The sequence below is a fragment of the Cricetulus griseus genome (assembly GCF_003668045.3).
Source record: "Cricetulus griseus strain 17A/GY chromosome 1 unlocalized genomic scaffold, alternate assembly CriGri-PICRH-1.0 chr1_0, whole genome shotgun sequence".
Classification (NCBI taxonomy): domain Eukaryota; kingdom Metazoa; phylum Chordata; class Mammalia; order Rodentia; family Cricetidae; genus Cricetulus; species Cricetulus griseus.
The window spans coordinates 161,467,190-161,489,061 of record NW_023276806.1 but is presented as its reverse complement, the minus strand read 5'-3'; the positions used below and the strand labels follow the sequence as shown (position 1 = coordinate 161,489,061).

The following is a 21,872-nucleotide window of genomic DNA, read 5'->3' as shown; positions in this document are numbered from 1 at the left end:
GGCAAGTGTACTTCCTGTTATAACTCCTGCCTGTGAGCCTCCCACCCACATGTGATCAAGCACATCATTGCAGATGGGCCAAACATACTCATTTAGGGGAATGAGAAGCATGTGGCTTGTTATCTCCTATAAACAATAGCCTCCAGCATTTCAGGAACTGTATTAGCATCCAGGTACAACTTGGCCCCACCTCTTGGTACCTGGCAGAGTGCATCACCCCTCTGCACATGGCAAGTAGTAAGTACCCTGGTTCTGTACACAGCCACAAAAGGTCCCTTTAAGAGACAAGCTCTCTCTTTCCTGCTGTCCCTCTGAAGAGGCAGGCAGGTCTTTGCCTCTCTCTCTCTCTCTCTCTCTCTCTCTCTCTCTCTCTCTCTCTCTCTCTCTCTCTCTTCTCCCTTCCCTTTCCCCAATACAACTTCCCATGTAAGCTCTGCCTGCTTAGCATATTTGCTTTTCAACCACCTTGAGATCTGCCAAGGGCCCCCTCTCCCGCTCTGTTCTTGGGTTACAGATCAGAGGCCTTTTTGTTTCATAGATCTCTTAGGCATAGTAATTAAAACTTAAAACATAACTTTGGCTCTCACAGTAACCCTAACTATGACACAGTCACTTTTTTTTTTTTTTTTTTTTTTGAGACATAGCCCCTGCTGTCCTGGAACTCACTTTGTAGACCACACTGGCCTTTATGTTACAGATCTGCCCAGGTCGGCTTCCAGAGTGCTGGGATGAAAGGTGTGTGCCACCACACCCAACCTACAATCACAATTCTAAATCACTTACCTCATGTCATGTTTTATATAACTCCAATCAGATTGTAAATAAGAAGACACTGGAGGCATGAATACAATTTTTACCTGTCTCATCAAAGCTAGCTTTTCACTTGCTGTAAAGATACCAATGGGGTTGAAAACACTGTAATCCTATTTGTGTGTGTCTGAATTGAAATTTTCAGTTGGTGAGCAGGACAAATTGGTAGGTCAAAGAGACAATATACAGGATTGAAAAACCACAGGTTTGGCCAGGAGGTGGTGGCACATGCCTTTAACCCCAGCACTCCGGAGGCAGAGGCAGGCGGATCTCTGTGAGTTCGAGGCCAGCGTGGTTTGCATAGTGAGTGCCAGGACAGCCTCCAAAGCTACACAGAGAATCCCCAAATCAACAACTCCCAAATGGAATCTATTCCCACCGTTACCAGACAACTCACAACCTGCTTTATTAGTCTTTCCTCTCCAGTACTTTGACTAGACTTCAAGCTAGTCAACAAAGCCACACCCGGAGTGTCGCCCTCAGTTCTTAACGTTCATATTTGAATTTTCTGAAATCTTGTCTTCTCTGAGAAAACTTATTTCATCCATCATGAATAGTCTAGTGTTTCTCTGAATATTAATGCAAAATTGTTTTTGCTGTTGTTATTTTAGACACTGCCAGAAACCGGAGGGTAACGATTTTGTTGTCTGAGCACCTTTGTAACCCAAGCTGCCATAACAAACGCTGGCCATAGTGACCCGCACGTCCCGCTTTCCTTCTGCTACCGGGGGCTACTTTTCCCTCAGAAACTACGACTCCCAGAGTACCTTGCGGGCCTGTAGCGCGCGCAGGACGGCATCTTTAGGACCCGGATTGAAGCAAGATGGCGGGCCCACGGTGAGTACTTGTGTATTTAAACTCTGCCCTCTCTGTGCGCGTTGAGGGCTTTTCTGTCTGTCGTTGCCCGCAGAGCCAGGCTGCCGGTGTCCCTAGGCTCCATCCAGCAGAAGGGCCGGCGTATGGCTGCGCCTTTCCTTTAGCTCACCACCTGTGTGCTGGTGGGTGTCCGGCTGACCTTGCGACTCCTGAGATGCCTCCTGGTCCAAGTTTTTATCGGTCCATGGTCCTCTGCATCTGTTCACCAAACTTAAGACCCTTCGGGGTGTTTGATTTGGAACTGAATTTGGTGCCAAGGACTAACACTCGAAAGTCTCTGCAGCAATAGTTTGAGCCCAGGAAAATTAGTGTCCCCCACAAATGTTTTGATTTTGGACTTATATGTAAGACGTGGGTGTGTGTCTCTTACAGGACACTAAACAGTGGACTACTAAAATAATAAATCATTAGACTTCTGTCAGCCTTTGTTCCTAATCAAATGTCTGAAAGATACAGAGTGTAAAGGAAAGCGGATTGCAAGCCACTATCGCACGCTGAATGAACTCTGCGTTAGCAAGTCGCACTGTTCGACAGTGTCAGGAATCAGCCTACAGAGCTAGAAAAGGGCATAGATAGCCATTGAGACAAATTGAAAATAGGGATACAGTAATTATATACGATTAATTTACAACATCTCATGAACATTGTGGTTGTTTCCCTCAGAATTGGAAGGTCATTTAATTAATGACTTGCCTCAGATTTTCCAGTTTGTAAGTGAGCAACAACTCACTTTGGAAGCAAAGTCTTTGGAAGCAAGTCTTTTAAATTTTCATGATTCAATAGAAATATGCTTTGGCATATCTTTAAATGTTACGTGACAGTAAGATGAAATGGCGAGAGCCCTTTGTTTAAAACCTGTAAGACGGTGACATTGATGTGTTCCTCTTAAAATTTTCATGGACCAAGGATAGGTCTTGTTGAATATTGCATTTCATCAGAAACAATATTACTGAAGTGATACAGTCTTATGTACTTGGGAATCAGTGCCTGGACACACTAGAGTTTGAGGAGTACACACTGTATTATGTGTGAATGACTTTCTAAGTAATTACAGTTTTACTGTGTGCTCAACTGAAACAAACTGCATTGAGTGTTGAGAAGGTTACATGTAAGTGAAATGATAGTAGATGGAGTTGTTGGGTTTGGTTTCTTATTTTTTTGGTGCCATTGTTCTTTGTCCCATTGTTAAATTGTGTGGAACAGAACAGTTGAAAAGCCTTGTTTTCCAATGACTAGTGCTAATGTAGTGTTTACATTCACCTTTGTATTATTTTTCTTTATCTCTGTAGCAGGAATGAAAACCTGTGTGCCTAGAAACAGATTTTAGAAGCGATTTCCCCCCACAGTATCTTTTTTCAAATCACCTGATGAGGATCATGGCAACAGTGGTAAAATGGGTGACATCAAACAGAACTATCTGGAAACGTTTGTTTCCAATCCAAAGTAAGTGATGCTTTTTTTTTTTTAATGTTTAAAAAAGTTTTATGCTTTTTCAAGTATAGAATATTTAAAGCATTTGTTCATTCTATATGCCTCTTGTTTTTGATAATAAAAAGAGGACAAAACTTAAATGTCAGTCAAAAGGAGAATGAATAAATTATGCTACATCTTAACTATGAATTATCATGCAGCTGTTACCAACGTGGAATGATCACCAAATAGAGAAAGAAAAAAAACCTGATATTAGGTCAGAGGGATCAGAGAATGATCCCATTGTGGACTTAAAAGATGACTCTGTGTGTATGTACACGTACATGCATAAATGCTAAATAAAAAATCGAGGGTAATCATTGGCTGTCATTAAACCACAAGTAGGTTATGGGTGAGCTGGTAGAGGGTAACTTACCCTTCAGGAGGAACATTTATACTTCGTGTATTTTACATGTTAATTTTTTTCTTTTAAGTAGTTCTCAAGATTGGGAAATAAAAAGCAAATCCACAGTCCCATCTACCAGGGATAACAATCATTGTTAATATTGTAGGAAACTTTTTTCCCTTCTGGATAAAACCACTAAACAAATGAACATGCTTCCTTTCTAAAGATTGTCCCCAAAGTGTTATACATGCATAATTGTTAATCTGTCAACTCACAAACAATGAAAAGTAAAAACCCTGCTTCTCACAGTGATCTGCCTTTATCCCCCACACCTCCCAGCAATAAATACCTAATTTAGGGCATTTGAAGCAAAATAAACACTTTTTAAAACAGTGTTCAGAGTTGGGCGGTGGTGGCACACGCCTTTAATCCCAGCACTTGGGAGGCCGAGGCAGGCAGATCTCTGTGAGTTTGAAATCAATCTGGACTTTATAGTGAGTTTCAGGACAGCCAGGGCTGTATAGAGAGACCCTGTCTCAAAACAACAACAAAAATAACTATGAGATGGACATGATGGCATAGGCCTATAATCCCAAGAATTTAGGAGGTAGAATCAGGTGAATCTCTGTGAGTTCAAGGCTAATCTGGTGTACATAGTGAGTTTCAGGCCAGCCACAGCTACATAGTGAGACTCTGTCTAAAAATAATAATAAACAATATAATTGTTGTAATTTTTTTTACTTTTTATTAATTTTCTAGTCAACATACAAAATAATGAGTTTCATTATGGCGTTTTTGTGCATACATAGTCCTTGTGATTTACTTATTCACTCCGTTTTTCCTCCATTTTGCTAGTTCTGTTCCTCTCCCTGTAATTGGATGTTTCCTGTCCTGTAACCATTCAGTCCCAAATAACCATTCTGAGGCTTAATATTACTTATAAATGCTCGGCCAATAGCTCAGGCTTATTACTAGCTAGCTCTTACATTTTAAATTAATCCATATTCCTTATTTACACTCTACCATGTGATAGTACCTTTATTAGTACACATCAGTCAGTCCTCTGATCCTGCCTCCCTCAAAGTCTGGCCGGAGACTCTTGACTTCCCCCCTTTTCCTTCCCATCATCCTCAGTTTGGTTGCCCCAGTTGTACTTCCTGCTTGGCTACTAGCCAATCATTTTATTAAACCAATTCACAGAGACAAATTTTTCAGTGTATAAGAGGATTATTCCATAGCATCCCTCTTTTGCTTTTGAGTCATTTAAATCTAGATTTTCACATGAGAGAAAACATGTAATATTCCTCCCTTCATTATTCTCCCTTATTCCCCTCTTCCCTTCTCTTTAAACCTTTTCCTCTAGTCTCCCTTCCACTTTCACGTCATCTGTGAATAGGTCGGGCATGGCGATGCACCTGTAATCCAGTACTCTAGAGGCAGAGGCAGCAAGTTGGAGGCTAGCGTCGCCTGCACACTGAAACCCTGTCTCTCAAAAACAAAACCCCATAACCCCATAACCCCATATATATATATATATATATATATAATATACACACACACACACACACACGCACGCACGCACGCACGCACGCACGCACGCACGCACGCACCTAGATTCTGCATTAGGGAAAATACACAGTGTTTGTCTTTTCTCTCTGTGTGTATTTTATTTTAATTATTTGTTTTATTTGTGTGTGTAGGTGTGAATGTTGGTGTGAGTACACCTGTGAAGACCAGAAAACTTTGGGTGTTTTTCATAGGTGCCATCAACCTTTTGTTATAATGGTTTTTCTAGGACCTGGAAATCCCCAACTTGACGAGGCTGTCTGGGGGCTGTCTGTGCTTTCTCCCCAGCATGGGTATTACAAGTGCACACCTCTGCTCCTGGCTTTTTATGTGGGTGCTGGCGTTTTAAAAAACTCAGGTCATCATTCTTGTGAACAAGCGTTTTACCAACCCAGTCAGTCATTTCCTCAGCCTCTTCTGTAATTCTCTCTCTCTCTCTCTCTCTCTCTCTCTCTCTCTCTCTCTCTCTGTGTGTGTGTGTGTGTGTGTGTGTGTGCATGTGTGTGTGAGGGATATGTGCATGGCTGTGCTCAACAGGGTGTGTGTACAGGGCTAGAGGTCAATTTAGGTTGTCTTCCTCTGTTGCCTTTCTACCAATTTGGTTTTGTTTTGTTTTTTGAGACAGGGTTTCTTTGTGGCTTTGGAGGCTGTCCTGGAACTATCTCTTGTAGACCAGGCTGGTCTCAAACTCACAGAGATCCACCTGCCTCTTTTACCTAATTTTTTGAGACGAGACAGTTTCTCAGTGAATCCAGAGCTTGTGGTTTCAGCTAGACTGGGTGGCCATAGAGCACCAAGGATCTGTCCATCTCTGAATTTCCCATTCTCCCCATCATTGACTTCACAGACACTGGCTTTTGCATTGGTGTGGAGAACCCAGTCTTGGGTCTTCATACTTGTACAGTACGCACTTCACACACTGAGCCATGTTCTTAGTCCAGAATCTTTCGTTTAGTTTTTGTGGTGTTGGGAATTGAAACTACACATGGTAGGTCAGTGCTCTGCCACTGAGCTGTATCTGGTTCTGTTTTGTTTGGCTGAGACAGTTTCATGTAGCTCAGGCTGGTCTTGAACTTACTGTGTAGGTGAAGCTGACCTTGATGAATACTTCTGCCTCTACTTCCTAAACACTAGGATTTCCACTAACACTAGGGTTGTCTTGTTGATAATGTTTTCAGTGTTTTACTCTCACTTAGCCTGCTTTCAAACTTGTTGGATTTCTGCCTCAGTTTCCCTAATAGTAGAGTTACAATTGTGAGAGCCACACCTGGAGCTATCTGTCCTTCAGAGTGTGACTTACTTCACTTAACATGATGGTTTTAAGTTCCATTCATTTTTATGCAGATGGCATAATTTCATTCTTTATGCCATGTTTTCTTTACGCATTGCCTGTGGTTGTCTTGATTTGTGAACAGTGTAGCAATAGGATGGATGTACAAGGGCGTCAGTGTGCTGACTTGGACCCCTTAGGGTCTGTGTCAGAGTGGTACGTGGTGTCAGATGCTAGTTACTGTTCTGTTGTCTTGAGACAGAGCCTCACTGTGTGGCCCTGTGGCTCTGACTGACGTGGACTATGTCTAAGCCACATGCCCAGCTTTGATAATTCTGTTCTTAGTTGGTCTGTTTTTCATATATATAAAAAGATTTTATTTATTTATTATGTATACAGTCTTCTGCCTGCACGCCAGCAGAGGGCACCAGATCTCATTCAAGGTGGTGTATGTATGTGTGTGTGTGTGTGTGTGGATATATATATATATATATATATATATATATATATAATATATATATATATTTTTTTTTTTTTTTTTAATTACACGTTTGTCTGTGGATTTGGTTCTCTCCTTCTATCATGTAGGTCTCAAGAGATGGAACTTGGGCCAGAGAGATGGCTCAGCTGTTAAGAGCACTGACTGTTCTTCCAGAGGTCCTGAGTTCAATTCCTGGCAACCACATGGTGGCTCACAACCACCTTGAATGAGATCTGGTGCCCTCTGCTGGCGTGCAGGCAGAAGACTTTATACATAATAAATAAATAAAACCTTTAAAAAAAAATACATAGCTTGTCAATCTGTGGTGGCGCACACCTTTAATCCCAGCACTTAGGAGGCAGAGGCAGATGGATCTCTGTGAGTTAAAGGCCAGCCTGGTCTACAGAGTGAGTTCCAGGATAGTCAGGGCTACATAGTGAGACCCTGTCTCAATAAAAAAGAAACAAATATTGGTTGATGTTAAAATTTATCTTTACGCTCAGGTGAACTAAACTATTTTTCTGTGTGGATTTTTGTAGATGGAGCTTTATCTAGTGCTTGTCGTAAATCTACATACTCCTCTCTTCCAGATGACTACAACTGGTATGTATAAAACTTACTTGAAAATGAGAGTCGTAGCTATATCTGAAATGATTTTATGTTTGCCTTTCTGACTATTCTTCTTTAATTGTGTTTTTAAGATTGTGTCTTATTTATATGGATTAAATGTGTATCTGGATTATACACATTCCACATTTTAGATAAAATCTATTACTACTGTGTTGCCGTGAAGGCTCATATTTGCTTTAACAGACTCTTTTCTTTCTGCATCAGGCTTTAACTTCCTGTAAAAGCTAATTAGTTTTTATAATTTTATATTAGGGCTTATATCTATTAGATTAGGTATTTATCTGTCTTTTGTTTAACACTGAATAATTCCAAATTACACTGTTGAATTCAGCACCATTTGTTTGGTATTTATCCAACTTAATCATTATTCTAAGAACTAAGAATAGCATATGATGTGATTTGTTTTTTGAGCAGAGTTGATGTGCAGAAAATACAATTTATTTTCTTACATTATGTGTGTTTTATTGCAAGTTTTAGAAAATAAAAAGTAAATAAAGAAAAAACAGCCCAGGCTAAACTCAAACTCACTACTTTGGACTATTGATCCTCTTCCCAGTGCTTAGACAAGTGTCACCATGAGCAGGGTTTTTATAGTTTCTTTCAAGTTTATTATGTGTATGGGGACTTTGTCTAAATGTATATATGTGCACCACGTGTGTTCCTGGTGTCTGAAGAGGTCAGAATAGGGCATCATATCTCCTGGAACTGGAGCTACTGACTTGTGAGTGACCATGTGGGTACTGGGAAAGGAATCAGGGTCCTTTGCAATAGCAACAAGCCTTCTCTTTAGTCCATACTTTCTTTTTTGATACTGGTTTTAATTGTACTTTTGATGAGTTCTAAGTAGCACATGATGAATTAGACTGGATTATGTTGTTTTGAACCTGAACAGATTGAGTGATGTCAGTGTACATATTATGCAGAACTCTCTAAAGCCTGCTGTGGTGATCATCCCAGCACTTGGAAAGCTAAAGCAAGAAAGAGGATCATGAGTTCAAGGCCAGCCTGAACTATCTACCTAGTGAATTCAAGGCCAGTCTGGACTATCTAGTGAGACCTTGGCTCAAAATGGAGTGATGGGGTGGAAAGATGATGGATGGATCAGTGGTTAGCAGTGCTGCTCTTGCAGAAGACCTGGGTTTGGTTCCCAGCACTCACATGATGAATTATAACTCGTTCATATCTCCAGTTCCAGGGGATCTGATAACCTCTTCTGACCTCTGAGGACACCGGGAACACACGTGGTGCACATACATTTGTTCAGGCAAAACATTCAGACATATAAAATACAATAAATAAATCTCTTTTTTGGGGGAGGGTGTTTCAAGACAGGCTTTTTCTGTGGCTTTGGAGGCTGTCCTGGAACTAGCTCTTGTAGACCAGGCTGGTCTCGAACTCACAGAGATTCGCCTGCCTCTGTCTCCCCAAGTGCTGGGATTAAAGGCCACCACCACCACCTGGCTGCTGGTCATAATCTTAACAGTTAGGAGATAGAGTTAGGAGGATCAAGAGTTTAAGGTCATCCTTGGCTAGTAGCCATGAGATCCTATCTCGAAACAAAAGTCATTCTGCAAGATATGATGGTATGTATCTGTTAGCCAGTCACTTTGAAGGCAGAGGCAAGAGTATTGCCATATGTTTGAGACCAGCATGGGCTACATAGTGAGTTCCATGACTACATGAATTAGAGTGAGACCTTGTCTCAAAAAGCTAAAATCCAAACCTAAAAGTACTCATGCTGCCTTAAGTACAGTCTAACTGTGTCTCTAAAACATTCCTTTCCAGCAAGGTAGAGCTCGCTTTGACATCCGATGGCAGGACAATAGTGTGCTACCACCCTTCTGTGGACATCCCGTACGAACATACCAAGGTATGTAAGGGAATTGTCTGATAACCTTTATTTGCTTTGGGTCTTTTAGTCTTCTTTCCTTTAAGGTTTCTTAGTATACAAGGTAACTCTTTAAGGGCAATTAGGGCATCATTTTTCTTACCTAAAAAATTGGATAAAAGCTAGACCTGGTGGTAGAGACCTGTGACTCCCATCAGTTAGTCTGAAGCAGGAGGACATTAAATTCATCTTATCAAGACCTTGTCTAAAATTTAAAAAAAATTAAAGGTTGGGAAATATAGGAGATTGGTAGAGCACTCAGCTAGTATTTGTGAGGCTTTGGGTTGAATTCCCAGAACCACACACATTCACATGCCTTCCCCCAAAATAAAAATGAAAAATATCTTAAATGTGATACTCCTGTATATTACGAAAGACGTGTATTTTAGAATACTCTTTTATAACTTTTGTGCTGTTGAGTCTGATCATGTTTTTAATTTTAAGATTCCATTCATTTGTATGTGTGTGTATGTACATGCCATGATGTTTGTGTGGAAGTTAGAGGATAACTTTTGGGACTTGGTTGTCTCTAGCCACAGTGTGGGTTCCAGGAATTGAACTCCAGTCATGAGGCCTGCGGGCAAGTGTGTTTTCCTGCTGGGCCATTTCAAGGGACCAAACAGTCTTTTTAATGTTTAGTCAATTGAACAATTTTTTTTTTTTTTTTGGTTTTTCGAGACAAGGTTTCTCTGTGTAGCTTTGGAGCCTATCCTGGCACTCGCTTTGGAGACCAGGCTGGCCTCGAACTCACAGAGATCCGCCTGCCTCTGCCTCCCAAGTGCTGGGATTAGAGGCGTGCTCCACCAACGCCTGACAATTTAACAATTTTTTTAAAAAGGTTTATTTTTATTTCATGTTTATGTGTGTGTCTATGTGAGTGGATGCCACATGTGTGTGGGTGCCCAAAGCATCCAGAAGGGTGTGTTGGATCCCTTGGAACTGGAGTTACAGGTGTTTGTGAGCTATCTGATATGGGGGCCAGGAACTGAACTGGAGTCCTTTGGAAGAACAGTGTACACTCTTAACCATTGAGTCCCATGCCACTTTTTTTTTTTTTTTTTTTTTTTAGTAAACCAAAATGGATAAAGTTTTTTCCCAGTTTTTTTCTTACATAGATGAGTGTTTTGTCTGCATGTACAGGCCTGATGCCCGCAGAGGCCAAAGCATGGCATTGGGTCCACTGGAACAAGAGTTATACATGGTTTTGAGCCACTGTGTGGATCCTGGGAATTGAGACTGAGTCCTCTGCAAGAGCTGCCATTGCTTTTAACTGGAGAGGCATCTTTCTAGCCCCCCCCCCCCAGTGGGTAAATAATTTTAACTACTTAGTTTAATTTTTTTCTTATTTCTTCAAAAACTTTTTTCCAATCTTCAGGCACAAGATAAAAAAATTAGCATAATTTATTTTGATTTGACTTACATTTTTATCAATCATTTTTTGTTCAAAATATTTTAATTTTTGTTTCGTTTGTATATTTGAAACAGAGTCTCACTGGAAAGCTCTGACTGACCCAGAACTAGCCTTGTAGACCATGCCTGACTGACTTTGGTACTTACCACATCATGCTATTATCTTTTTTACATTTAAAATAAAATTTTTTTGAGTTTTTACCTAAAAAATACTTAGATATATCTCTTGATAGCATTTTTATGTTTTTGTTTTAACTTTTGATAATAATATACTTGTTGCTGTTATCCGTCAACTCTGGGTGATTTCTCCTCTATTCTCGCACCTTAGCCTTACTCTCACTCCGACACTGGTGAATCCAAAACAGTATTATTTTTCTTTTCTTTTTGTTTTTTGGGTTTTGAGATAGGATTCTTCTTTATAGCTTTGGAGCTTGTTCTGGAACTATCTTTGTAGACCAGGGTGGCTTCTAATTCACAGAGATCGCCTGCCCCTGGGTAAAGTCATGCACCACTACCACTTGGCTAGGATTATTTTTCATAGATTTAAGTAAACAGATCTTTTTTCTTTCTGCTTGGTTTTCTTCTGCTTGGTGTGTTTTGCTTTTGTTTTTGCCCCCATGGTTTCTCTGTGGCTTTGGAGGCTGTCCTAGAACTAGCTCTTGTAGACCAGGCTGGTCTCAAACTCACAGAGATCCATCTGCCTCTGCCTCCCCAGTGCTGGGATTATAGTTATGTGCCACCACCTCCTGGCTGGTGTGTATTTTATTAAAGTACGAATGTTCCAAAAATATTTCCTATGATTTAGAATTTCTATTTCAGGAAAATAAAGGCATCATATTGGGGGGGTGTAGAAAAAGAAAGAATAGACAGAAAATAAAGAAAAAGGAAGTGTGGGTGTAACTCAGTAAGTGTATTTAGAGCTGGTGAGAGTGGGGAAGGGCTTTTTGCTGTCATCTGAATTTGATCCCAAGAAGCAGAGAACTGACTGCTGCAAGTTGTCCTCTGACTTCTACACATGCACGAGTGCTCTCCACACACTATATAAATGTAACCATAAAACCACAGTTTTTCTGTCTCCCTTTATAATTCTTTTGAATTTGTGTGTGTGTGTGTGTGTATGTATGTGTGTGCTCGCGCACGTGCCGCTCGTGTGCAACCTATGTAGAGGGCAGTTCACTCACTGTGAGTTCTGGGTATCAAATTTAGGTTGTCAGACTTGTGTGACAGACAGTTTTATCTGTTGAACCATTTTACTGGCCCTTGCAATACTTTAGTTTTAAAGTTAGTACATAAAGTCATAAAGTAATGGGTTTCATAATGATATTTTCATATGTGTATACCATTATGCTTTATTCTTGTAACACATCTTTTTAGTGGTTGATTTTAGTGGAAATTTTAAAAGTTAAATCAAATATTTTGGATTTTTTTGAGGGGGGAGTTGAGACCGGTTTTCTCTGTGTAGCCTTGGCTGACCTGGAACTCACTCTGTGGACCAGGTTGGCCTTGAACTCAGAGATCTGCCTGTGTTGCTTCCCAAGTGCTAGGATTGAAGGTGTGCATCACCACCACCCAGCTCAAAAATCAAATTTTAAAATTTGTTTTTTTTAATTAATTTTTAGAAACATTTGAATATTTTATGCATATGGATGTTCCTCCTACATGTATTCTATGTTCTATGTGCAGGCAGTGCTTGCAGGAACCAGAAAAAGACATTAGTTTCCCTAGGACTGGATTTAGAGAGACACCATGTAGGTGCTGGGAAACAAATCCAGATCTCTGGAAGAGCAGCAAGTGCTCTTAAGTACTAAACTATCTCCCCAGCCCAGTGTTTGAACTTCTTCACTAAAGCGAGGAAGCCCAGTTAGAGTGGTGTATGCCTTAATCTTAGCACATGGAAAATAGCGGTAAGAGGGTCAGGAGTTCAAGGTTGTTCTCCAGCTACACATCAACTGTAAAGACGCCTGAGCTACATAAACCTGCCTCAAGAAACAGAGGTCAGCAGATGGTTCCTTGGGGAAAGTTGTGCAAGGCTGATGATGTGAGTTCAGTCCCCCAGACCTACACGGTAGAAGGGGAGAACCAATTCCTGAAAGTTACCCTCTTACCTCCACACAATCGCCACACATACACATGCACACAAGATGTCAATACATGTGGTAAAATAAAAGGAGAAGGGGAAAAGGAAAACAAGAGAATTCAGGCTGAGATCTTAGAGTGCTTCACAGTATTTAGTTCTTGTTAGTTTTTCTGTCTCCCTGAGACACGTACTCTTCTAAAGTTGGTCAAGGAGAATTATGTTAAAAAAAATTTTGAGCTGGGTGGTGGTGGTCCCTGCACTCGGGAGCAGAGGCAGGTGGATCTCTGCGAGTTCCAGGACATCCTGGTCTATAGAACTAGTTCCAGGACAGGCTCCAAAGCTACAGAGAAACCCTGTAATGAAAAATAAAACAAACACACAAAAATTCTAAATCTGCTAGTGGCTGTTGATATAGGCTGCAAAATCATTTCTAATGTCCTTTTTATCTGTACACTTGAAAATAAATGTGTGTTGGTTTTTGAGACAGGGTCTCACTGTGTAGCTCCAGCTCTCTCACTCTGTAGACCAGGCTGGCCTCAAGCTCATAGACGTCAACCTGCCTCTGCTTCCCAAGCGCTGGGATTAAAGATACTCACTACTGTGCCTGGCAAATAGATCAGGCTACAGTGAGAATAGGAATATTTTAGAATTAAGACTGCTAGGAAATGAAAGCCACTGTTTATTAACACTTGACATTAGCTTTTTTGTGTGTATGTGTCACAGGTTTGTATATGATATGTATGGTTCATATGTGTGCTGTGGTTTGAATGAGAATGGTCCCACAGGATCATATATTTGAATGCTTGGTCATTAGGGAGTGGCACTACTTGAGAGGGATTAGGGGTGTGGCCTTGTTGGAGGAAGTGTGTCACTGGGGGTTTCAAAAGCCAAAGCCAGTCCCAGGATCTCTTTCTTCCTGCTTTCTGCAGATCCAGATATAGAACTATTTGCTACTTCTCCAGCTGCTGATCCCATGCTGCCATGCTTCCTGCCACGATGATACTGGACTAAACCTGTAAACTGTAAGCCAGCCCAATTAAATGCTTTCCTTTGTAAGAGTTGCCGTGGTCGTGGTGTCTTCACAGCAATACAACAGTGACTAAGACACATGGCATGGGAGTAGAGGCCAGAGGATAACTGTGTAGACTCAGTTTTGTCCATCTATACGTGGGTACCAGGGAGCAAACTTAGCAAGCAAGCACATTTGTCTACTGAGGCATGCTGTCCCCAAACAGCTTCTTTATAATATTTGCATTTTTTTTTTTAAATGTGGAAGTGTTTTGAGGCAGAGTTTCACTGTAGCCCAGGCTGGATCTCTTTATGTTGTTCAGGCTATCTCGTTCTGTGGTTCAGTGACCCCAATGATAGACAACTCTCTGTCTCACCTTTCCAGGGTTGAGATGCCAAGTGAGTGCCAACATGCCTGGCTTCAGACATTTGGCCTTTAGCAACAAATAGCAAAACCTAAGAAAATCCTTATTTAAAGGCTGTGTCAGCCAAGTAACAGCAAGGAAGATGGCAGTATATTTAAGAGTGCTGCACTGAGGAAATGAAGGCTGGAGTAAGCTGCTATATTCAGTAGGCTGGAACAGGGCAAGCAGAAGAGGATTAAAGCAGTTGCTTGAGGCACCAGTTCTTCTCCACAGTAACAAGGGTGGCTGGAGCCCATGGCTCGCCAGGCAGTTATTGGGTGAGTGAACTTTCAGCGTGTACTTGCAGTTGCCTTTATGCAAGGCTGTGGTTCTGAGTGAGTTTCTGTTAGTTCCTGCTATCAGATATTATGAACGTGAGAACTTCCTTAGACCCCCCCAGCTTTATTTGCATGCATTTTAGTTGAGGCTTGACACGTTAGTTGTGGTTCCATTTTGATTCTGACAGCTTTTACAGCTCTAATGCTATGCTTGCTAGTACCTTTCAAGGGACAGTCATTTACAATGACTAATATTCTGCTCTGTATAAAAGGGACAATCTGTTAAGACTGCTTTAACTGTCTAGGTGGTGCTTCTTTAAAATATGCTTACAGCACTTGTGTCCTGTGTGGGGCCTTAAGGGAGAGGTCAATAACTACCGTTTACTGACATCTCCATGAGTTTGAGGAACAGCAAGGCACACTGTACATTACCATTGGTTTGATCTGCACCAGCTCTTATGAGATAGATGCTACATCGAGAGAAATAAGGGTTTAGCTTGCCTGTGGCTATAGCACTACTAAGCAGCAGGACCAGAGACCAAAGTACTGTTCTTAATCTCTTCATTATTTTTTTTTATTCTCTCCCTCCCATGTAGTTGTTATACCTTACCACTAAGAAGTAAGTGCTTTCCTGCTAGCCCAACTCTTTTTGTTATTTTGTTTGCTTACTCTGTACTTGCCTAGCCTGGAGCACACTATCAACACTAGGCTGGCTGCAGATTCATAGAGATCCTCCAGCCTCTGCCTCCTCAGTGCTGGGATTGCAGGCATGCGCTACTCTGTCCAGTTTAGGAATGTTACAATGAGTGATTGTATTAGTTACTGTTATATTGCTGTGAAAAGACAGCATGACCAAGGCAACTTATGAAAGAAAGCTTGTTTATAGTTTCATAGGGTTTAGTCCATGGTCATCATGGCAGGGAGCATGGCAGCATTTAGGCAGTCATGATGCTGGAGCAGTAGCTAATAACTTATATTTACAAGTAGAGAGGGATACTGGACCTGATGTGGGTGTCTGAAACCTCAGAGCTCACCTCAAGTGACACACCTCATCCAGCAAAACCACACCTCCTAATCCTTCCTCAGCAGTCCACCAACTGGCAACCAGACATTCAAATATATGAGCATTTGAGGGCCGTTCTTATTCAAACCACCACAGAGGTCTTTTATATATTTTTCATTGTTCTCTCCTTAATAATATATAAGGTAAACTGTCAAATTGAAAGTTAAAAAGTAATATGGAAAAGAAACCCACAATGTTTTCTTGTGTGTCTGAGTAGAAGAATATTTCTGACTTTGAATAATATAACTAATAACTGAAAGTGCTCTGGCAACTTACTCACTGTCAGGAAGTGTAATGAATTGCTGAGTATGGTTGTTGTTTCCTGATAAAGCCAGTCAGGTCTGGCTTACATTTTTATACTTGTTTGTTAATTGCTTATTTTATAGCCTATCCCTCAACCAGATATTTTGCATAATAATGAAGAAACACACGAACAAGTGCTGAAAGCCAAATTAGGAATAAAAAGCGACCAACTTGAGCAAGGACCCATGATAGAACAGCTCAGCAAGGTGTTCTTCACTACAAAGCACCGCTGGTACCCACACGGACAGTAAGTGTCACTCCTCTCTTCAGCTCCCATCACACACACTGAGGAAGCAGGTGGCTTTCTTTACATTGACAACTTGTGCAGTGGTGCTCTGTGTGAAAAACTGACCCCAAGAATGCTATGGTATACTCTTCAATCTACATATGCTGAAGTTAAAATAACACTATTTTTCCTTTTTTAATGCAAGAGTAGTCCTTATGTTTCTAAATACTGCTTCCTGATAATAATTGATCTTATTCTCAGCTCTTTATCCATTTCCTTATTTTAAAGATTTATTTATTTATACTATGTGTGTGAGTGATTTGTCTATGTGCAAGTGCCCTACATATGTGTGTTAACCTTTGGAGGCCAGATGATTACCCAGGTCCACCAAATGGGAGCCACCATGTAAGTTCTGGGAACCAAACCTGCACCCTCTGCAAGAGCAGCAGGTGCTCTCAACCTCTGAGCCATCACCCCAGGCTCCCTTTATTCATTTCAAACAAATTTTGAATTACTACACAAAAACATTGTGCATCGACGGTCTGACTGGTCAGTAAATAATGTCCCTCAGTCCTTTGAAAACTAGTTGCTGTTTTGTTTACAGTGCTCACACTGTGTTGTTCTTAGCCTGTGTCTGACTGTGGCTTTAGTTTCCTTTTTGTGGTTGTTTTGAGTTAATCTTTTTTGTGTGCTTGTGTAGTGTGTGTATTTATGCATTTTCATGCTAGTGTGTGTGTGCATGGAGGCCAGAGGACAGTGTCGAGTGCCTTCCTCACTCACCCATCCCCTTATTGTCCCCCCACTCCTGTTATTTGTTTATTTTATTTTATGTGCATGCATGTTTTTGCCTATTTTCATGCTAGGGCTATGTGTGCAATGCCCTAGGAGGTGAGAAGAGGGGGGCATTGGATCCCCTGTTACTGGAGTTAGAGATGGTTGTGAGAGTTGAACCTAGTTCCTCTAGAACAGCCAAGTGCTCTTTTCTTTTCTTTTTGGTTTTTTTCAAGACAGGGTTTCTCTATATTGTTTTGGAGTCTGTCCTGGCACTGGCTCTGTAGACCAGGCTGGCCTTGATTAAAGGTGTGTGCCACCAATGCCTTTAATCCCAGTACTCGGGAGGCAGAGGCAGGCGGATCTCTGTGAGTTCATATCTTCCCTTCAGCATCCTTCCAACTTCCAGTCTTTCTATTCTTATTCCTTTTTATGTTTGAATGTTTTATGTTGAACAATACACGTTATTTATGTGTATTGTTAGATTTCCCCTGTCTTTGTAACAGTTAAGTTACAGTTCATGAAAGCGAATTAACAAGCCATCCCATGGCTTTGTAACTTGACTTATACTGTACTCTCAGATGTGTTGCCATGATTCTTGGCTTTATTGCATCTCTTGTTTATATACTATTTTCTTCTTAATTAAAAAGTTGTTCTTTTGTTATTAGTGTTGTGTGTGGATGTGTGCATGCCACACTGATAATGTGGATGGCAGAGGACAGCTGCCAGTCTTTCTGCCGTGGTTCCAAGGATTGAACTCAGGTCATCAGGCTGACACAGCAAGTGTCTTTACTTTACTGCCTGTGCCATCTCACCATCCCTCTCGTTTGTTTATGTAGCTACTTACTTTCTTACTTATTTATGTGGGGGGCTGTATGCAGGTGTGCAGAGAGGTTATTGGACAGCTTCTGTCATTATCAGAGGCTGTCCACCTTTGTTTTGAACAGTCTCTCAGTGGCCTGGAACTCCCCTACCAGACTAGGCTGGTCGGCAAGGCCCAGGGCCTGACCTGTCTCCCCCTCCCAGTGCTGGGATTGCAAGCATGTGCCATCGTGGTTGGTTCTTTTTACATGGGTTCTGGGAATTGGATTCAGGTCCTTATGCTCGCCAGGCAGATACTTTCCTGACTGAGCTTCTTCCTAGTCTTTTTATTTTTGCACATTATCCAGAGACCTGAATTCAAGTCTCCTTTTGACTTCCTTACTGGCTTTCATTATTTGCTTCCACCCTGCACATTCCAGATTGCTTTAATCTTCGTAAACATTGTTCATAGCCAAGTCACTGATGCTGTGACAAATCCCCGACTGTATTTACTGGAAGGGGAAGACTGGAGGTAAGGAGACTTGACTATTCAGAGCCTTAAAATCAAGCTTGTTATCTAGGATCTTACCTGTGTTTAATCTTATTTACTTATTTAATCTTACTGTTAGTAATTAGCTTTTGACTACTAATTAGTGTAATCTCCTAGTACATCTTTTTCCATCAGGATTTTGAGGCACTTTGAATTGTAAGCAGACCTTAATTAGGTGGAATTGATTGTCCCAATCCCTCTCTCAGTAAAGATCCCAGCAGAAAACCCCAGGTACTAGTTTGTATGCATGAAGAAAAAAAATCTAGCCTAGAGTCATTGTCCCTTCAGATCATTCAGTATATATTTGCTTAGTAACTCTATGTTAGTACGTGCACATACATAATAAATTTTACTTATTATTAGCATTTGTGCATGGTGTATATATGTGTAGGTTCCAAGGATGGAATTTGGATTGCAGGCTTATACGGCAAGTGCCTTTACTCACTGGTCTATCTTGTAGACCCCAACGTCCTTTTTTTTTTTTTTATTAATGTATACCATTTGAACGTATTCTTTTTTGGCCAGGCAGTAGTGGTGCCTGTATTTAATCTCAGGAGGCAGAGGCAGGCGGATCTCTATGAGTTTGAGGCCAGCATGGTTTATAGAGCAGGTTCCAGGATAGGCTCCAAAGCTATATAGAGAAACCCTGTCTAGAACCCCCTCCCCCCCCAAAAAAAAAGAAAGAAAAGAAAAGTATTCATTTCTAGACATCAGTGAATCATTTTTCCTTAAGAAAAAAATATGTAGGATGATTTGTCAATATTTCAGTTTTGAAGGTCTACCAATCAAAAGAACTGGACTCACTATGATTTAAAAACGAGATATATATGTCTTTCACAATGTTTTTAGAGGTATACAAAGATGCCTTTAAAGGTATGTAAGGTATAAAATGAGAAGATCTGTAGTCCATTCATGCCCTAATCCTGCAGGTAAAAGTCATTAACGTCTGCCTATGTGGCAGCCCTGTGCTGTGTCCACTCAGTTTTGTGCTGTCGAATCTCCAGGACAGTCTTTCCTGAACGTCTGTGTCAGAAGCACCTGGGCCGACTCTCATGTGGGTGGCCCTGACTCCATTGACTGTAGCGGTGTATGACTACTTGACCATAAGTGAGGCTTGAGATGTGTGGAGTCCTCTAACTTCGTTCTCTTCAAGGTTTTCTCAGCAATCCTGTGTCTTGTATTTGTGTCTAAATTTTCAAGTCAGCTTGTCTCTGAAAAACTTTTTCCTTATAAAGCCTGCTGGAGCTGGACATTGGTTGCTCACACCTTTAGTTGCAGCACTTGGAAGGCAGAGGCAGGCTGATTAGTAATTCAGGGCCAGCCTGGTCTACAGATCGAGTTCCAGTACAGCCAGGACGACACAGAAACCCTGTCTCAAAAAAAAAAAAAAAAAAAACCTGCTAGAATTAGAATTTTAAATATGATAACATTTAGTCTACAGGCCAATTTCAGGCTAGTTGATGCCTTAGCCTTACCTAACTGGATAGTTACATCTATAAAAAGGATACATTTTTCCATTTACTTAGGTCTGTAGAATTTTTTTTTTTCTCTTACTTTTGAGTGGGTTTCTGTGTGTGGCCCTGGCTGTCCTGGAACTTGCTCTACAGACCAGGCCTCAAAGCTCAGAGATCTACCTGCCTCTGCCTCTCAAGTGCTGGGATTAAAGTGGGCCGTCACTCCTGGCTCTGAAAGTTTTTTGAGCACTGACGTGTTGTGTGATATTTTATGTCTGACAAATGAAGCTTGCTTGGAGTCAGAGGGCAGAACTAGCCACTAATTAACCATAGAGGTCTGGAGGTCTTTACAGAGAGGAAATAGGAAGTGATCAGGGGCAGGGAGAGCATCTAGTGCTTTTGGATGGAGGAATGGAAGAGGTAGGAAGCAAGTGTGACTGCTCCCTGCTTCTGTGATCATTCAGATTTTTACCCCAGGATCTGACTCCTGATTTTGTTATCCATAAGATTAACTAGATTAACGTTGCACTGACCTGATTCCACCAATGGAAAATTCTGTACCAAACTCAGTTTGAAGGGTCACAATCAAATCACAGTAAGAATATTGCATAAAATGACCTTCAAATTGTGTGTATAATGTGCATATGAAATACAAATGAATTTTGTGTTGGGACATATCAAACATAAAACAGAGTTTGTGCTGTGTATGCAAAAATTTAAAAATTCTAAGTACTTCTGGTCCCAGACACTTTGGATAAGGATTTCAACTTGAAGCAGATCAGGACTACAACTAGTTTTGATTTGCCTCACCACACTGCTTCTCCAGAGGGGACTGGAGAGAGTTGAGGCATGCCATTTGATCCTGCTGATTTCACCTTGTCTGCACTTGAATTGGTTATTATAGTTTTCCGCATATTTGTGATTGCCAAAGTGACTAAAGGAGCTCTGGACATTCTAATTTTCATAGCTTGCATTCTTGGTCACATTCTGCAGTTTTCTGTAAACATTAATTGAATTCTTCTGTACATTGTACAGTTTAAGAGGCCTCTGTCCAGAGGAAAATAACTGCGTTATAAGTACATTTTTATAGAACATGTTTATGATATATAGTTTCCTTAAAGATAAGCATTCAGTTTTAATTCAAGACCAGTAATCCAGGTTATGAAATTGTCCTCAAGATCTAAAAGGAGATTTTCCAAAATGTTTAGTTGATAGAAAATAGTTTTTGTAATGGGATTATGTCTTATTACTAAGAAATGTCTGAGAAGTGTGTAATAGCATATTTATAAAGTTTATTGACTTTTTTCAAATAACTAATAAAAATAGCAAAATAATCACAGGCATTTAAGATGTCTATCCAGAATACTAGTTTATTGGAGTAATCTCACTTCTAATATTTTCTTCTTCTCAAGGTATCACAGACGTCGTAAGAAACTGAATCCTCCCAAAGACAGGTGACTGTTCTTGATTTGCGGAGCATCAAGGAGAGTTTGTGTCTTATTTGTCAGCTGAGAAACGAAAATGGTATACTCATTAAGATGTCATGTAGGAAAATAATAAAAAATACCCTTTCATATGTTTAAATGTGTATCTCATTGCATTGATTCTGAATTTGAAATTCTTATTTAGAGAAGCCTGCTTGATCATATGATCCTTTTGAAACATTAAAGTCCTTTTCTCCTCTCTTATTTATTTTGATTTTGAGACAGAGTCTCTATGTAGTCCTGGCTGACTTTGACTTCTATGTAGACCAGGCTGGCCTTGAACTCACAGAGATCCACCTGCTTCTACCTCTTATTTTGTTTTTAATTATGTGTACACATGAGCACAGGTGTTCATAGAGCCTCTGGCCTGGAGCTAGAGTTTAAAGCAGTTGTGACCCACCCAAAATGGTTGCTGGAACTTGAACTCAGGTCCTCTAGAGGTGAAGTATATGCTCTTAAACACTGAGCCATCTAGCTGGGTATAGTGGCTCGTGCCTTTAGTCTCAGCACTCGGGAGGCAGAGGCAGGCAGATCTCTATGAGTTCAAGTCCAGCCTAATCTACAGAGTGCCAGGACAGCCAGGACTGTACAAAGAAACTGTCTTGAATAGCAACAACAACAACAACAAACCCCAAAACATGGAGCCATCTCTCCAGCCCTGCCTGCCTCTGCCTCCTGAGTGCTGAGATTAAAGTCTGTTTTTGAC

The 21,872-nt window shown here is 40.8% G+C and overlaps 1 protein-coding gene across 4 annotated transcripts; it reads left to right on the top strand.

Moving 5' to 3' along the window:
• The first annotated feature begins 1,520 nt into the window (after positions 1–1,520).
• Mrpl42 (mitochondrial ribosomal protein L42) lies at positions 1,521–21,266 on the top strand. Of its 4 annotated transcripts, none has more exons than XM_027394120.2 (6): positions 1,521–1,647; positions 2,979–3,129; positions 7,359–7,422; positions 9,235–9,319; positions 15,964–16,127; positions 21,095–21,266. In XM_027394120.2, the coding sequence occupies exons 2-6, from the start codon at positions 3,054–3,056 to the stop codon at positions 21,138–21,140; spliced, it is 435 nt and encodes a 144-aa protein (XP_027249921.1). In that variant the 5' UTR covers positions 1,521–1,647; positions 2,979–3,053; the 3' UTR covers positions 21,141–21,266. The 4 variants fall into 4 exon arrangements, 3 of the variants coding, with proteins under 3 accessions (XP_027249921.1, XP_027249922.1, XP_027249920.1); XR_003480947.2 differs by lacking the exon at positions 21,095–21,266 and adding an exon at positions 13,754–13,846 and having other exon boundaries at positions 1,558–1,647; positions 2,976–3,129; positions 15,964–16,105; XM_027394119.2 differs by having other exon boundaries at positions 1,563–1,647; positions 2,976–3,129.
• The last annotated feature ends 606 nt before the right edge of the window (positions 21,267–21,872 follow it).

What these genes read in the sequence shown, in the direction of transcription:
- Mrpl42 (XM_027394120.2), top strand. Translation starts at nt 3,054, where the DNA reads ATGAGGATCATGGCAACAGTGGTAAAATGGGTGACATCAAACAGAACT. An exon ending in CTTCCAGATGACTACAACTG is followed by an intron (nt 7,423 to 9,234) that starts GTATGTATAAAA and finishes ATTCCTTTCCAG; the next exon opens with CAAGGTAGAGCTCGCTTTGA. An exon ending in CGCTGGTACCCACACGGACA is followed by an intron (nt 16,128 to 21,094) that starts GTAAGTGTCACT and finishes CTTCTTCTCAAG; the next exon opens with GTATCACAGACGTCGTAAGA.